Below are 18,158 nucleotides of genomic sequence, written 5' to 3'. Positions count from 1 at the left end.
CTTTGTTACTAGTTCTCTAAGGCTTATGCGAGTCTGAGGAGCTTATGTGAGTCCTCCCTACAGCTGGTTCTGCCTACTGAATCTTCCTTTTCCATAGATAGCTCATGTTTACAGCTGAGTAGTCTCCGCTTGCTTCCTGCCCACGAAGTTAGTAATCCTTAAACCTCTTTTTGGGTGCTATTTCTTCCAAATGTTTTTTTCAAAAACCATGGGGGATTCTTTCATACCCATTTGGCACCTATTTCTGTGTGTGTGTGTGTGTTTTAACATTTATTTATGCATACAAGAGCTGGGGTACAGGCTAGAGGCGCGGGGGGTGAGAGAATTCACCAGAGACAGAGTGGGGAACAGAACAGGCAGACTGACTGAAATACACTGCTGAGGGGAGCAGCGGGCGAGACAGGAGCGGTCTGCTCCACCATATGGATCACCTCCCTGGCCGGGGATTGAACTCATGCTGCAGTAGGTCGCATCTATTTCATTACGCAAGTCACCTACAAGCTAATTTTCTAATTTGGGAGCTCCGTGCTATTCCCTAAGATTCACAGATGCCCTGGAGAAGGTTATGCATACATGTTGAGGGCCATTTATGTGTCTGAAATGTCCTATAAGGCACTGTTATCTTCCTGAGGCCTTTAACAAAAAAAGGGGTTGGCTTACTCTGGATTTGGTCTTTGCTGGAAGCCATTTTCACGTAGCAAACTCCTTTGTTGGCTTACATGTCTTCTGAGCCTCATATTTCCTCCAAATTTTGGAAATGGAATAAATTATTCTTTATGTCATTTCATTTCAGATAGCTAGAAAAAGCCAGGTGAGTCCCTCAACCTAGAAATCTTCGCTGGATCTTCAGGTTCACTGGCTACATTTCCCACATTACCTCAAGTAACAATTCAGCTCAACTGTACGTAATCCCGGTTCCAATTAGGCTTTCTCTTTTGTGAAGCAGTGTTTTTCTCTCCTTGACAGCCTGCTTGGAAGCCCTTTAGGCTTCTATTAATGCCCTCATCCAGGCCTTTTTGAGTTTTTACTAATAACCAACTTGAGGCTCTGCCCAGCTTTCACCTTTCACTTCATCCCAAAGCTAATGCCGCATTTCAGTTTTCTAGTGTGGCAGCTCTCCAGTTTCTGTATTGGTTTGATAGAAAAGCAGAACTGTTCTCCATGATACAGAGTAAGGGGTTGACTCTAGGGATTAGACTTCAGGCAGTTGTGGAGCTGGTGGATCTGCAGGCTCTCACCTCCTCGCCTGTTATCGGGCATGCTCTTTTTGTGTGTTTTTCCCCTTACCTTTATTGAGATATCATTGACTTTTAACACTGTGTAGGCTTAACATGTACAACATGATGACTTCGTAGACATATGAAAAATGATTACCACGATAAGGTTGGTTAACACATCCACCACCTCACAGAGTTGTCATTTGTGTGGTGAGAAATTTTAAGATCTACTCTCTTAGTAACTTTCAAATATACAAGATAGTGTTGTTAACGATCTTGGTGCGTGAGGACACCACACGCCAAAGGGTGTCCCCAAGACCAGGAGGTGACAGGATTGGACCCCACTCCCATGGTTTAAAACTCTGAGAGGCATATGCCTCTACTGTTTAAAAGCTACCCTGTGAAAGAATTCCATTTTGTAGCAACAGGGAAATTGCAAGTTAGGCTGACATGTATGAGATGTCTATATCTGGCCAAGAACTTTTTTTAAAAAAAGACTAATTTTTATTTATTTATGCATACAAGAACTGGGGTGTAGGCCAGAGGTGTGGGGGGTGGGGAGGAGAGTTCACCAGAGACAGAGTAGGGAGCAGAACAGGCAGATCTACTGAAACACAGTGCTGAGGGGAGCAGCAGGCGAGACAGGAGAGGTCTGCTGCTTGGCCAAGAGCTTTTGCTTGGAGCCAGAGATCCAGAGATAAGTAGGAAACGATTCACTTCTTGTGAATCATTCCAGTCTGGAGGGGAAGGGAAGCAAGCTGGGCTCCCTCCCATAAGAACTTTCTGAATAATTTAGCAGCTGGGCAGTGCACTGGTCTGCACCATGGAGGTCCGTCCCCAGGAATATATACATAGGCCCTGAAATCATACCTGCCTGCAACAGAGGTCATCCCTGCATTAGCTGGGAGCCTGAGCCTGGTTGGATGGCAAGTTACACAATGGTGGTAAGAATATAAGTACCAGGAAGATGCAATATTTTGCTGGTTGTGTTCACTATTAACATTCCGTGGGGTAAATGAAGATGGTCAGGCTTTCACGCCACTGGCCTCTGTGGCTATCACCTGCAGCCTTGATTGTACTAATGCAGGAGGCACTTGGGAGTGTGGGCTCGGGGCACACGTGCCTGATGATGGACACCTGGAGTGTGGCATGTGTGTGGCATGTACGTGTGTAAGTGTGCACGCCTGAGCCTGGGGGCTGAGGCTATAAAGGTGGCATCAGAGAGGACAGGGCATTGCAGAACTGCTCCATGCAGACGAGGGCTGTCAGCAAGAGGAAGAGAATGCCAGAGAAAACCCATAGGAAAGAGCACATAGAGATTCACAGGGGGCCCAAGCTGCTGTCTCCCTGCTGGCTTATTTCCCCTGCTTACTATTAAAAAACCTATGGGAATGATGCTGAGGGCTCCAAGGTTCTCTTGTGAGCTGCCTGACCCGGGGGTGAACCTGCCCAGCCTGGGATGATTGCAAAACACATTCCCAGGACACAGAACAGTGTCTGGCAAAGACTGGGTGCTGATTATTGAATATATGAAAGAATAAACAGTTAAAGCCAGGATATTGCACAGAAGCCCCTGCATTTTATTTTGGAAAAAACCTGAAGATCTGGCAAAAGTGAGCCCACATATTTGTGTGTGAAGAAATGAAGACTCCGCATGTATTTTATATGCCAACTTCACTCAGTTCCACTGTCTGTTCTGGACTTCCAGCCTCTCGGTTGGTTAATCACTGAAATCACTGCCAACTCTAAATGTCGACAAAATTACATTCTGTGGTTGATATCTGGGGGCAGAGTTCCCAAGTGGAAAAAGTTTTCTGTCAATTATCAGGTTGCATTATTTGAATACCAAGAAAAGTACCTACATGACATTGTCATTCCTTAATCATTCAAGGTAAATTTTATTACTTTCATAGTATTAACATAAAATAGATAAATCACCTATTTTGACAGCAACAGACAGAAAATATTTTTTTCTTAAATGAGAATTTAAAAAATAAGTAAGCATTATATACAGTATATCATTCACTTTCATAAACTTAAACCACGTTGGCAGTGAATATTGGTAATGCTAAATGCTAAAAGACAAAGGCTGCTCCTTCAACACATTCTTCCACAAGAAAAAGATATTTCCCTCCAAATACTTTCCTCATAACATATTCTATAGGTAATGCAGCAAAATAGCCAAGATTTCCTGGATGGTCTTCTAGTTTTTCCTTACTTATTTCTGTTCACACTAAGATCATTTGAAGAACATCAACGGATAACTTACCTACTTAGAAAAAGCAAAGAGCCCAACCAATAAACCCACTTTGATTCAGAACTATGAAGATGTCAGCATTTAGAAGCAACGTTTCTTTTCAATATTAATAGATTCATCTTTTTCCTGGTGCCCTGAGACTGATTTTTAACTTTGACTTGCTCTACTTAGCAATGTGAAAATGTCCTGACTCCTGGCAAATCTTTTTCTGGGATGCAGGAAATAAATGTGCCCAATACTGAATTTTTGCCAATAACTGAGATAACAAAGAATCATCAATTGCTGGTTGTCAGAGCCAAGAGTTAAACTTCATCCAAGAAGCAAGAATATTGGCTCTGTGTTCTCATTTACAGAAATAGAGCTTTAGCCACTGAAAAACCAGGATATGTAATATAAAAAAGGAGTCAAAATCATGTCGTTTTATACACTTAATGTTCCTGTAAAAATGAAAACCTCCAAATATTTTTCACATTTAAAATAAAATATTTCATATCAAACATTAAGTTTAGAGGAGATCTCTCTTTTCATTCCATGATATAGGTTTCAAAAGGTATTGAGTAAAACACAAATGTGTACACACACACAAACTCTTGTCTCTCTCTCTCTATAGATATATGTGTATGTATGTGTATATGTATATGTGTATTCTTACGTGTATCTTCTGAGGAAAATGCGTTATATATCAAATGCTTTATATAAAGCATTTTCTTGAGATGATGCAAAGATGCAAGAGAAGTTTTTACAAAGGTCTCAGATAATCTACCGTAGCACAAGAAGTCCCCAATGGAAATTTTTTTTCTATGCAAAAAAACACAGAATAGGCATTCAACTCTTAGGTTGCATTGACTACCTCTGAGCTCTATAAAATCCCAAGAGTTTGTCATTCTGTGAATTAATTCTTTCAGTGATTCCTCCTGTAAATAAACTTTTTCTTCAGAGAAAGAGGGACAGTTTGGGAAGATGTAGTTATTCTTTCAGGCCACTCACAGTCTATAAAAGAACAAAGTTCTTGAGTACTGACCATGAGCAGGTGCATATTACCCAGGCAGGTAACCTAAGAAGATAAGGAAATGCAACGCTAATGAAGCATAAAGTCAGCTAGATGAGCAAAGGGCAGCTGCCTCAGCTTGTGAGTCAAATGATATATTTTCATAAAGTTAAAGATCTTGGCCCCTACATTTTATTTTTTATTTATTTATTTTTGTGGTACCCTCGCCGGCGAATGAACCGACGCTGCAGAGGCCGCGGGCAGCCTCGCAGCCCAGAGCTCAACTGCTGCGCCACCAGGGAAGGCCCTTGGCCCCTACATTTTAGAAAGCACTTCCTATTCCTACAAGAGACAGTCTTTCTTGCAACTGCATTTTATCTCCATACACACTGGTTTTCTTTGGGGAGATGGCTTCCCGAGTTCACAAACACTGACTCCTGTCCTCCATCAGAGAACTTCAAACACTGACTTAAATCAGAATGGAAGAATGGACAGGTGTGCGTGAGAGAAGTCTCCCAAATTCTTTTACTGGTTGTAAGTTAGTGGGGTGCAACATAATTACTTTTGTGAATACTCCCAACATGTTCATAAATAGCAGAAAAGCATGACAGAAGTCTCCTTATTATCTGTAGGTGACATGTTCAAAGACCCCAGAGGATGCCTGAAATTGCATACATACTGAACCTCCTATGTACTGTTTTTTCCTTTATATACCTGCCTACAATAATGTTTAATTTATACATTAGGCACAGTAAGAGATTAACAGTTTTAACTAATAATAAGTGAATAATATGCTATAACGAAAGTTATGTGAATGTGGTCAGTCATTCCTCAAAATATCTTATTGTACATAATATTATATTTTTGGACTGTGGTTGACCACAGGTAAGTGAAACGTGGAAAGCAAAACCACAGATGCGGTTTTGAGCATTTCAGCCTACTGTAATGCTCATTCAATTGAGAATCTTCCACAGAAAGCATTTCAATAGAGAGAGAATCACAATGTTTTTGTTCCACTGTAAATACATTACTTTAAAGGATACTTGAAGTTTTAAATGTGTACAAATTCAAAGGCTAAAGAAACTTCCAAATCCACAGGTACAGAGTTTAGGACGTTGAAGGTTGTGAATCTCCCTTCTCACTTAATCCACGCTGAGTTTTGCACTCCTCACAGGTAAGTAGGCAGTGCCTAGAATAGAAGCAAAAATAGTAGTTTGCACTTTGACGTTGGAAGCTCTAGTCTTAACAAAAATTAGAGACACTTTCTGTGCTAAAGTTTGCAAGTAAACATTTCTCAGGAATAACAGGAGCTGTTTCTAGATTTGAATTTCATCCAGAAAAGGACAATAATGATGTCATGTTCAATGTCATTTTCACTTAATGCTGTCTCCCAAATATAATCCACTATGACAAGGCAGGGTCTTCGGAAAACATGTCCCCAATACTAGTCCTATAATACTATCACAGAAACAGCTATTTACTGAGTGCAATGAATTATCATTTCTATTCCTTCCAACATCCCATGAAAACAATCACCATTTTTTTATAGGTGAGAAAATTGAAGATTAGTAAGAAACCTGTCTCACTTCACCCAGCTTAGCAAGTGGCCAGAGCTGGTTTTTAACCTACATATTCTCTGGCCAGAAGTAATGTTGTCAATCTCCACTTCTTAGATTCCCCAAGGAGAATCATGATCATCTATATTACTCATATATAATATAATCATAATCATAATCATATATATTAAACAGTAAAGGCTCTGATTTAAGTCCTGCAGTAAAGAACCCTGTGTCAGGCGAACGTGATAACCACTACACTACGGAAACTGGCTTAAAGAACCCTGTGTAAATTTAGTGTCATCCCATGATGGTAGAATAGCCATGTCTGTTCATTAAAGTGTTCTTTAGGGTCCTCCCTGGTGGTGCAAGGAGTTAAGACACAGCACCATGAAGCTATCCACAGCCTCTGCAGCATGAGTTTGATTCCCCGCCCAGACAGGGAGGTGACCCATGTGGTGCGGCCGACCTCTTCTGAATCGCCCGCTGCTATCCTCAGCAGTGTACTTTGGTCAATCTGCCTGTTCTGTTCCCCACTCTGTCTCTAGTGAATGCTCTCACCCCCCACACCTCTGGTCTCTACCCCAGCTCTTGTATGCATAAATAAATAAATCTTTATAAAAAATTTAAAAAATAATAAAATGTTCTTTAGAGGCTTAAGCCATGCCTTAAACATAGTAGGCACTCACTATTTGGTGAGCAAATGAAATAGATAACTAAGTTAAATTATTATTGCACTTGATCTTAGCCAAAAGGCCAAGAAGCGATAAAATTATTATTGCAGTTGAATATCAACAACTCAAAATTAGATGGTGAAATATCTTTTAACCAGTGGAGCTTAAAAAAACTTTAATAATATAAATGGCAAATGATATTTAATTTTTTATAGTTATCTTCATTACCATCCCTCAATAAATAGATTACACACCTGTTATGTCCAGGACCAAAACCAGCTCCACGGAGCTGATCTTCAAAGGAGTGGAATTTACTCTGGCACACTCCTATGTAAGATGCCTTTCCAAGACCAAATCCTAAGATGCCAGCAACTGAAAAAGCAGGTTAGGAAAGATAGATAATTTAAAGATTCAGAATCTCCTCTATGAATTATCTTCCAGAACTTCATTAACTTAAATTTAACATTACAAGCATCAGGATAAGACAATGAACAAAACATGAGAATATTGCAGAGCAAGACTGGGAGCAGGAAATGTCTTGATGTTCTCAATTTTGAGCTGAAGGTAGAGGGGCCAGGATAGAACAAGTGCAGGTGCTGCCCCAGGGGTGGGCAGCCGGGGAGGCCCAGCTGGCACACAAGTATTTGAAGCCACCAGGGGAGGCTGGGCTGGGGTCTGGGTGTACCTCTGGGAAGGCCCCTGAGCTCTCTTTATGTACTGCAGTGACAATCCGTCTTGCCTGCAGAGAGGGAGAGCGGCCAGGAGGGAGAAATTTCCTGTAGAAGAAGTCTCCAATCTGCTCCACCTTCTGGGAGTGAGGATTCAGATTGGAACCTGGAATCCCTCCTCACTGTGCATAAATGGTATGTGTAAAAGGAGTGAAAGATGAGACCCTATATTTGTGGTGAATTTATTACTAGAAAGCGCCTCATTTTTGAAAACCATTCATTTGTTATGTCCATGACAAAAGATAACTTAGAAAGCCTGACTGAAAGAAAAAAAAACATCCTAGAAAGAAGGGAGGCTGTAGCCTCATCTGTGTCCTGCTACCCCTCCCAGTCAGGCATCTAGGAAGACCTTTAAGTCCCAAGTGGGCAACTTTATGCCAGAAAATGTTGAATGAACTAAGAACTGCAAAGTGGCAAAGAATGGAGACTGACTTTTTTTTTTTTTTTTTTTTTGTGGAGGCATGTTTTATTTATTTATTTGTTTGTTTGTTTGTTTTGTTTATACATGCACTGGGTACAGTCAGAAGCGCGGGAGGGTGAGAGAATTCACCAGAGCCAGAGCGGGGAGCAGAGCAGGCAGAAGGACCGAAGCACACTGCTGAGGGGAGCAGCGGGCGGCGGGAGAGGTCTGCGCGCCATGTGGGACCCTCCTCTGGTGGCCGGGGAGCAGCCGGGGATTGAACTGGCGCCGCAGAGGCCGCGGCCAGCTTCGCAACCCAGCGCTCAACCGCTGCGCCACCGGGGAGGCCCCTGGAGACTGACTTTTTTAAAGCATCAAAACAATCTGGTTAATCTGGACATTATTATCTACAATTGCTATAAATATCTTTTGAAAGAATGAATTTCATTTTACTTCCATGACTTACTTGCAACTTTAGGCAATGATCCAAATCTTGGATTAGCTGCTAAATAACCTAAGGAGTAATAGATAAATATGTCACTGTTTCATTTCATACTTAGATTGATAAAGTATAAAGAAATCTCTAATGTTTAAGATATACACATTCTTAATTTAAAGAGATGGTCTTCAACATCATATTGAATTATAACAACTATAATTCAATTCTTGGTTGAATTTAACTGTCAAATAGCTATTTTTTTGCAAATAGCAAGTATTAGTATTAATGTATTAAAAAAGAAATTAAGACAATTCAAGACGGATTTAAGGCAAAGGTGGAGCTATCTACTGAGTTCAAAGCAATTGGTCATCATCTCATCCCTTTTAAAATAACTCAATACAGAGAGTTTCACAATATCTAGTCACAATTTTTAAATGGAAATAGTATCATCTGTGGAGGGCAGAATAAATAGCCTTGTAAAGATGTCCCCTTCATAATCCCTGGAAACTGTGAATACATTATGATCCATGACAAAGGGGAATTAAGAGGAAAAAATGGAATGAAAATTGCTAGTCAGATAATTTTAAAATAGGGACATGATCTTGGATTCTTTGGGCTGGCCCAGTGTCATCACAAAGGCTCTTCAATGTGGAAGAATGAATGAAAGATACAACCTGAGTGATCACAGCCTGAGAAATACTTGGCTCAATGCTGTTGGCTTTGCAGACAGAGGATGAGGCCTAGAGTGAAGGAATGTGTGTGGTCCCCAGAAGCTAGAAAGAGAAAGGAAGTCCAAGACCCCAGAAAGGAAGGCAGGCCTGCTGACAGTTTGACTTCAGTCTCGTGAGAACTATCTTGGACTTCAGATTTCCAGAATTGTCAGTTAACACGTTTGTAGTGTTTGAAGTCACTGTGCTCATGGTAATTTGTTATGGCAGCTATAGACACTAATACACAACCCAGTTATGAGAGTACTTTAGTATTTATAAATATAATCCCTGTAGATGTCATGGTCACATTTTTTTTTTCTGTGCCAAAATGGTTTGACGAAGGTTTCTTGAATGAGTGCACTTCCATTATTATAAAAATGAAATCACATTTTATAAATCAGCATTAAGGACAAGAACAATATTGATTCAAGTGGGATTCTCTTCAATATAGGACATGTGGTCCCTCAAAAGAACTAGAACATCTCATGTTTGCTGGGTACAAATATTTTTTTAAAATCCTGGTGGTCAAAAGTGTTCAGTAAAATGGGCTTCAAGAGAATCAGGTGTCTTCTTGCTTCTGGGGACAAAGCAATGCCCATGGGTTCTCTGTTCAGATGGAGAGCAACACTGGAAAACTCTAAGAGGCAGGGAGAGGTCTGTGTGGGGAGATGTAAGGTGAGGGGTGCTAGTCTTCATGATCTGCTGTGCAAATTCGACAGGGTGCCTTCCTCAGGCAGATGAAGCCGCTTCCTAGGACAAATGGTTTGGGGAATGATCTTGGGTGGATTTCAGCCCGATTTCTCTCCTTCCTCGAGTGCCCTGTGCCAGGGACAGTCTGACTCTGTACCAGGAGACCCAAGGACTCTGATATAGAGAAAGGCATTGTATTGGTTTCCTGTGACTGCCAGAACCAATAATCACAAACTTAATTGTTTAAAACAATACAATTTATTAGTTTATAGTTCTGAAGTTCAGAAGGTAAAAACGAGTCTCCCTGAGTGTCTTAGTCTGGGATGCTATACAAAATTACCAAAGATGAGGTAGCTTATTTTTTAAAAATTTAAAAAAGATTTATTTATTTATGCATACAAGAACTGGGGTACAGGTCAGATGTGTGGGGGGTGAGAGGATTCACCAGAGACAGAGTGGGGGACAGAACGGGCGGATTGACTGAAATACACAGCTGAGGGGAGCAGCGGGGAAGACAAGAGAGATCTGCTGCGCCATGTGGATCAGCTCCCTGGCCAGGGATCGAACTCATGCTGCGGTAGCTGGGGATTGCTTCACAGTGCTGACGCTTAACCCCTTGCACCACGAGGGAGGCCCCTCCAATCTCACTTTTAAGGATATTTTTGATCACATCAGGCACATCTGGATAATCCAGAATAATCTCATTTTTTTAGGGAAGATTGATTAAAAACCTTAATTCCACCTGCAACTTTAATTTCCCTTTGTCAAGTAATATTATATTCAGTCATCCTAGGGATTAGGACATCTTGGGTGGAGAGGGGGGAGTAAGGCTGGAGAGAGCTGAATGCTTGCCTAAATAAATCCTTCACCAAAATATAAATGCAAAGCACCAAAAACGCTGCCAGGAGGATCATAAAAACTGGAGTCTCTTGAGTTAAATTACTTAGCAAAAAAAGACTCTTACCTTGGTAGACTAGTCCCTGGGTGACCAGCATGCTCACAAGAGAAAAAGGTAGAGCTGTAAAGAAAAATTGCCCTTCAACATTGCCGTTTTAAGACGTGGTGCCTCACCTAGAAGTCAGGGAGCATTTGGCCAAGCCTTTTCTCTTACCTACATTGGCAATGAGTTTTTACTCATATTTATTTTACTTATTCAACAAATATTTATTAAGTACTACATGGAGAATTTTCTGGGCCAGACAGACAACCTGATGACAAAGCATTAATCAGACAAAACCTAAACTTGTGCTACTTCCTCCCTGACATGCACTTTTACTTAATGCCCACGTACAACACAGGCCTCTTACTGTGTGAGGAGTTAGCTGTTGAGTTTGGGGTTGCCTTTAGCTATACACAATGGTCCCCCCTTTATCCATGGGGGGGCCTATTCCAAGGCCCCCAGTAGTTGACCCAAACTGTGAACAGTACCAAATCCTACATATAGTATGCTTTTTAAAAAGTTATATGAATGTGATTTCTCCTCTTTCAAAATCTCTCATTATATGCAATATTTTTGGACCACAGTTGACCCTGGGTAACAGAAATGGCAGAAAGTCAAAACCCCAGATGCTTGCGGGAGGCGGGGGGTGGTACTAACATGCATTAAAAATTTCAGTCTTCTATCAAAGTATAAAAAGAGTACAACTAAACGTCTACATGTGTTATGTAATATAGCTCCCAGCTTCTGTCTTTCATAATATTTTATTCTACAATTTTGACATGTCTATTTTTCAAAGATTACCAGATTATCATGTTCATGCTAAACATGGGTGATGTTTACCTATGATTTTTTTTCTTTTTTAAAGATTTATTTATTTATGTATAGAAGAACTGGGGTGTAGGCCAGAGGTGTGGGGCCTGAGAGGATTCACCAGAGACAGAGTGGGGAGCAGAATAGGTGGATCTACTGAAATCCACTGCTGAGGGGAGCAGCAGGTGAGACAAAAGGGGTCTGCTGCGCCATGTGGGTCAGCTCTCTGGCCAGGGATCAAACTCAGGCTACAGCTGTAATAGTGCTGAGACAACCCCTACCAGGGAGGCCTCTACCTATGATTTTTAAAGCAGGGCAAGTTAGTCTGGCAAAAGCAGGTTCAGGCTCTGTCAGAGGGTATCAAATGATTTCTTCTGAAACAGAGAGCAGTAATGAACATCTAGTTCTTCCTAGCAACCAAGACTAATCAAATAGCAACTGATTTTTATCATTCATATCTACTTGATGGAAGTCTTTACTGAAATGGTAATCGACGAGGGTTTGATTAAATTACTCATAGGTTGTCAGAAAAGACAGGAAGCACAATCAGTAATCATAGCTTATATAATAATCATTTATATACCATATGTGTCATGCATATGTAATATGCATTAATATGTAATATTAATCATAGTCATACATAACAGATATCAACTTCTAAAGGGTGCTACTTCCAAAACAGCTGATACTGAATTTGAATGATTTGAGGAATCAAAATGAGTACTTCAAAGAATAAAATATCCCTACATCAACACTGTTACAAAATATTAGAACTATATCTACAGATTTTATTAGGACATTTTCAAATGACAAATGTATTTTTTTTTTTGATTGGAAGAGAACTTAAGGCACAGTCTGAATTCACACACTTGTCTTATATAAGGCAAGCCCAGAAAGAGGAAGGACAGGTTATTTCAGAGACACTGCAAGAAGAGTATTAATGGAACACTGCCATTGTTCATTCATTCCAAAAATACTGAGTAGATATTTTCTATGTGTGAAGCACTGTGCTTGGCTCTCAGCTGAATCAGTGACCATGACATTTTTTTCCTGATTTATACAAGGTTAGAATTGAGTGGAATTCAAGAATCTGTCTACTCTTAAAAGAAATTCTAAATAACACTCTTGGTATACATTCTCATAGAAGAACACAGAGGGAAAATATTAGGTGTGCCTTATGTTTTGCTAAGTGAGGTAAACTACTCCTTAATCACATAATGTCCCTGCCTGCAAAAGGAGCTCAACATGGATTTAAACTCTAAAGAGACCTAGATATCAAAGTTCTTCAGGAAATTATGTAACATTTCTGCTTAAAATAAATCATCACCACAATTCTAATCTGATATGCAATGTATTGCAGCAAATACAGTGCTAACAAATGTTAAGAGGGGTGTGTTACCTCTTTTCCAGAAACTTTCTTCTTGGCATTCTCGGATAATCTTTGAAATCTCTCCTCTGTGGATGTGCAGTTTTGATTTTGGACAAAACAGAAGGCTCTGTAAGGGAAGTTACATGGTGAGGGGCTAAATCATCAGAAAAGCATCCACTCCCTTTTCTCTGGAAGCAGGCAGGGAGGTCTCTGTCGCACTGCATGCATTCTGCACAGACCCCAGCACAGAGCCATGACCTGTCCCAGCCACAGCTTCCCAGCTGGGATTGCTGGATGGACTTAGGCCAGGAAAGAAGCCCAGATGGAGGAGAAAAGAGTGGCATGTTGACCAAAGAGCATGGAGGAGTTATCTGGGCAGAATTGGAGACTCCAATGCCTGTGACCATGTAGTTCATCATCCCTGCAATGAACTCAATTCCTTTGCCCAAGTGATGGTGGCAACTCACTTCCTTTACACCCAATTCAGTGTTGCCTTTTGGATGAATCGATAGATTTCCCCACAGCACAAGAGTTATACTTGTGGGATTGTACTCAGAGCACTGTATTACATCTATTTATAGATCTGTATTCCAATTTATCTATTTATATACTTCTGTGCACATTTTTAGACTATGAACTCATCATGAGTTGCTCTCTTTTTCTATGTAATTTACTATCTTAATGGAGAGCTATTTTTTTATACATTTACAGGAGGTCTGGAGATAACTTCTGCAATTATTGACATAGTTGATATTATTTTTCTAGTTCTACATTATTTTTTAATATGCTGACATGCAACAACCTGGACTAATTCCTGTGTTTTATGAGCCTTTCCTCTTTGTAGGAATGTATGTATTATTCACTCATTCTTATCCCGATTGTTTACTCACTTTCCACATTTTCCATCACCATCACTCTGGGAGTTTAGTGTAGCTGCTTTGTTCATAAACATTCCTGCAAAAAGTTCATTGTTTTGGGTGCCTGAGTTCTTTGTATGTAAATGCCATTGTTTTGTGTATTTAATTTAATTTCAAAAGTATTTTCAACTCAACACTATACTTTTAAGATCCATCCCTGTTGCTGTAGACATCCAGTCCAATACTTCTAACTGCTGCATAATTCTCCAGGCTGCCTCCAAGTCCCCACAAGCTCTTGTCTCTTACTGGTCCATGAGAACATTTTCCGTGTGTGTGTGTGTGTGTGTGTGTGTGTATGGAAATATATATATTTATATGGAAATACATATAGATATAGATATATATAGGGAAGTAAAATATAGGGCATGAGCATCCCAATTTGACAAAGTCTTGCTGGACAGCTGTTCCGGTGGCTGCACCAGTCTCCACTCTCTCCAGCCGTGTCTAAATGTTGCTCAAAGCTTCCAAAGCCTGGTTAGACTAAAGAAAGATTTTTTAAAAATAAATGTTATTTTTATATTCCCCATACAATTGCAACCCCCTTATTTTGACCCCAATCCCTCCTCTCCCCACCCCCCACCCCCCATAGAGTATCTCTGGTTCATAGTTTTTTGTTGATTTTGATTTTCACTTTAAAGAAAGATTTTTATAACAATTGGCATTACTGTTTTCTTAATGCTGATAGTCTAATAGGTATTAAAGTAATATTTTGTTGCCTTATTTACATTTCTTTGATAATTAATGCGAGCATCTCTACATAGTCTGTAGCCAGACTGCCCTTCTCCTTTGGTGTGGAGACAATATCTCAACTGCACTGGGTTATAATCTTTTGTTATATATATGCTCATTATTTTTTTATTGTGGAAAAGCACATATGGTGTAATATTTACCATTTTAACTATTTTAAAGTATACAACCCATGGCATTAAGTATATTCACAATTCACAGGGTAGTGATTATCACTATCTAGTTCCAGAACATTTTCATCACCCCAAAAGGAAACTCTATACCCATTAAGGAGTCTATCTGCACCCCTTCCTTCCCCTAGCCTCTCAGCAACCAGTAAACTGCTTCTGTCTGGATGGATTTGCTTATTCTGGGTATTTTGTATAAGTGGCATCATATAATATGGGATGTTTTGTGTCTGGCTTCTTTTCCTTTACATAATGTTTTCAAGGCTCTCCATGTTGCAGCATGAATTGGAATTCCTTTTTATGGCTCAATAATATTCCACTGTTTGGACACATCTCTTTTGTTTATCCATTCACCCACTGGTGAGCACAATGAGTACTTGGATTGTTTCTACCTTTTTGCTATTGTGAGTAGAGCTGCTACGAGCTTTTGTCTGAGCACCTGTTTTCAATTCTGGTGGGCCATATGGTAATTCTATGTTTAACTTATTAAGGAACCGCCCAACTGTTTTCCACAGCGACTGCTCAATTTTACAGTTCCACTGACAATGTATGAAGGTTCCAATTTTTCCACATGCTTGTCAACACTCATTATTTTCTGTTTTGTCTTTGTTTTTAATTATGCCATGTTAGTGGGTGTGAAATGGTATTTTACTGTGGTTTTGATTTACATTTCTCTAATGGCTTAACACATCAAGCATCTTTTCATTTGTTTATAGGGCAGTTACAAATCTTTCTTTGGAGAAATACCTACTCAAGTCCTTTACCTGCTTTTTAATTGAGTTTTTGTTGTTGTTGCAAGGCCTTTATATGTATTCTAAATATTAGACCCTTATCAGATATATGATTTGCAAATAGTCTTTCTCATACTGTGAATGGCTCATTTGTTTTAAGAAATACATTCTATTTAATTTGTTCCTTACTACAAAATCACACTTGTATTTCCTATTTGTGACTTTTATCTATGTCCTCTACCATGCTTTTATGTGTGTCCCCAACTTTTAGCGTTTTTCTTGAACAAGTGCTGTTCTTTGGCTATTGAAGTTCACCTGTTGATTTTACCATTGTTCTTTTTTTTTGTTTGTTTGTAGTTTGTTGGACTCTTGTTTGTAGTAGATGTCGATGTGCGTGAAGTTTGCCATTTCTTGAGAACTTTCCCATGAGCCAGGCTCTGGGCCAAGCACTTCACATGCATCATGAAAAGGAGGAAGAACTCTTTGGTGACTACGTTGTCACAGCTCTCCATGCAACCCTGTAGGCAATCCCCCTCTCCTTTCTCTACAACCCCTCCAGCACAAGGAGCAAGTGGGCAGGGTGAGTCACAGCTAGAGGAGTTGTTCTCACTCTCTATTTACCTTAGTTTCTCAGCAAGCTCTCCACCTCACACTCAGTGTAAATATCTCTTCTTGCTCCTGGTTGTGGTTTCTACAGAAATAAGGAACATCTTCCACCCTTCTTTTCCAGGAAAAATAGTCCAGGTCAGGGACCCAGGCTATCACCCTGGCTATCATCAGGTTGAAGCTCCTGCAAAGTCTCCTCAGAGGAGTTCGGCTCATCCTTTTCCCTAGAGCCATAAATGTTTTATGCCTCTCCATTTTAGTATATGTGCTGCCAAAGCGAGCTCGCCTCTCCATTTCACAGAAGCAACTCAGGTGTCCAAGTTTTTCTACTTGTGACTGGATATCATTTCTGTTAGTCTCTCTTAAACTTTGCTTCTTAACTATCTCCTCCTCCACAAACTATTTTTAGCTTAAAAAGTTGATCCCAGAGAACGTGAACTCCATTTACCCATCACAATATTTTATATTTTGATATATTTTATTTATTGTATTATGCTGATAATTTTATATTTTCTTCATATTGCTGTCCCTGAAACACATAGTATTGACTCTTAGCCAGCAGAAAAGCAGTACCTATGTTAATAACTGGGTTCTCAATCTCTTGGCTAAAAGTTAAGGGTGCTGCTATACTGTTCAAGAACACAGGTTAGCAGCATATACTTAGCACATTAGCCTTGGTAACACATCTAAAAATAAGCATTCTGTACCATTCTGTTTAATTCAATTAAGATGTTCCATCTCTTCAGTCACTGACATCCTATGTATGAGTTAGTTAAGTTGGAGTCTAAACAGGGAAGGATAAAGAAAGGATTTTGCAAATGAAAGTTGTGAAGGCTCCTTTTCAAGGCAGCCCAAAATATTATCCTTCCCCATTGCATTTTCCCTGAACTCATCCAGCAAAGTGTCAGACTGAAAAAAGTAAGATGACAAAGATGAGCTATAAGGAAAGACTTGTATAGATGGCAGGGCTCCAAATGAAAAATATACCTGCTTGCTTGGTGGTGGCAAGTGGGGACTTTTATCTTGGTTTCCGTGAGTAGACACTGAAGCCATGATGACTTCGGCTTTGCTTCCCTCCTAGTCAAGTGGATTCTGCTTACTCCTGGACTCACTGTCTAGGGGAAGCAGAAGACAGTCACTATGGAATAATTAAATATTACATGAACTATAAAATCATCTTTGCTTTCAGCTCACCTATTTGGAAAACCTTTTCATTTTGTCATTAGTCTTTTTTTAAAAAAAGATTTATTTATTTATGCATACAAGAGCTGGGGTAGAGACCAGAGGTATGGGGGGGGGGGTGAGAGGATTCACCAGAGACAGAATGGGGAACAGAACAGGCAGATTAACTGAAATACGCTGCTGAGGGGAGCAGTGAGTGAGTCAGGAGGGGTCTGCTGCACCATGTGGGTATCTCCTGGGATAGGGATCGAACTCGTGCTGCAGTGGCTGCGGATAGCTTAATAGGTTGCGTCTTAACCCCTTGCACCACCAGGGAAGCCCTCATTTTGTCATTAGTCTTAATCTTCAACTACCTGCAAACTTACTTTCTAATATTCCTTCCCCACTAATGCACACAAATGAACTTACTAATGATAACATTTCAGATTTAGAGAGGACTAAAAGGTCACATGATGCCTAGTTATTTTAACCTATAAATAGTGTTCTGAAAAGTTTCAATTCATTACAAGGTCATTAATTACCCAAATATTTACTGTCTATTATGTGCCAGGCCAGGGGATACAATGAAGGATAAGAGAAAATCAGTGCTAAAGAAACTCACAGTCTGAAGAGGGAAGCAGACAAATCCACAGTTACAAAATGTGCAAAAGTCTCCCCTGAAAAAGTCAAGGAAGGAGAGCTCAGTTTTTTTTTTTTTTTAAGATTTATTTATTTATGCATATAAGAGCCAGGGTACAGGCTAGAGTTTTTTTTTGGGGGGTGAGAGGATTCACCAGAGACAGAGTGAGGATGGAACAGGCAGATCGACTGAAATACACTGCTAAGGGGAGCAGCGGGTGAGTCAGGAGAGGTCTGCTGCGCCATGTGGGTAGCTCCCTGGCCAGGGATCGAACTTGTGCTGTAGTGGCTGCGGTGAGCTTCATAGGTTGCGTCTTAACCCCTTGTGCCACCAGGGAGGCCCTCCTCAGTTTTCAAGAGGACCTGAGGACAGTGGATAGAGCATGTGTGCAAGGTGCTGTAATCCAAGCAA

General features: G+C 40.2%; 1 protein-coding gene across 1 annotated transcript; it reads right to left on the bottom strand.

Moving 5' to 3' along the window:
• Positions 1–5,569: 5,569 nt before the first annotated feature.
• Positions 5,570–16,999, bottom strand: OCIAD2 (OCIA domain containing 2; the record flags this gene model as incomplete). The annotated part of the gene is made up of 6 exons (XM_084233235.1): positions 5,570–5,651; positions 6,947–7,064; positions 8,287–8,334; positions 10,624–10,677; positions 12,809–12,905; positions 16,934–16,999. 6 exons carry the CDS (start codon positions 16,997–16,999, stop codon positions 5,570–5,572), a joined length of 465 nt encoding a protein of 154 aa, XP_084089361.1.
• Between the last annotated feature and the right edge of the window lie 1,159 nt (positions 17,000–18,158).

The sequence above is a fragment of the Talpa europaea genome (genome assembly GCF_964194135.1).
Source record: "Talpa europaea genome assembly, chromosome: 5".
NCBI lineage: Eukaryota > Metazoa > Chordata > Mammalia > Eulipotyphla > Talpidae > Talpa > Talpa europaea.
This window is presented reverse-complemented; position numbering and strand designations above follow the sequence as displayed.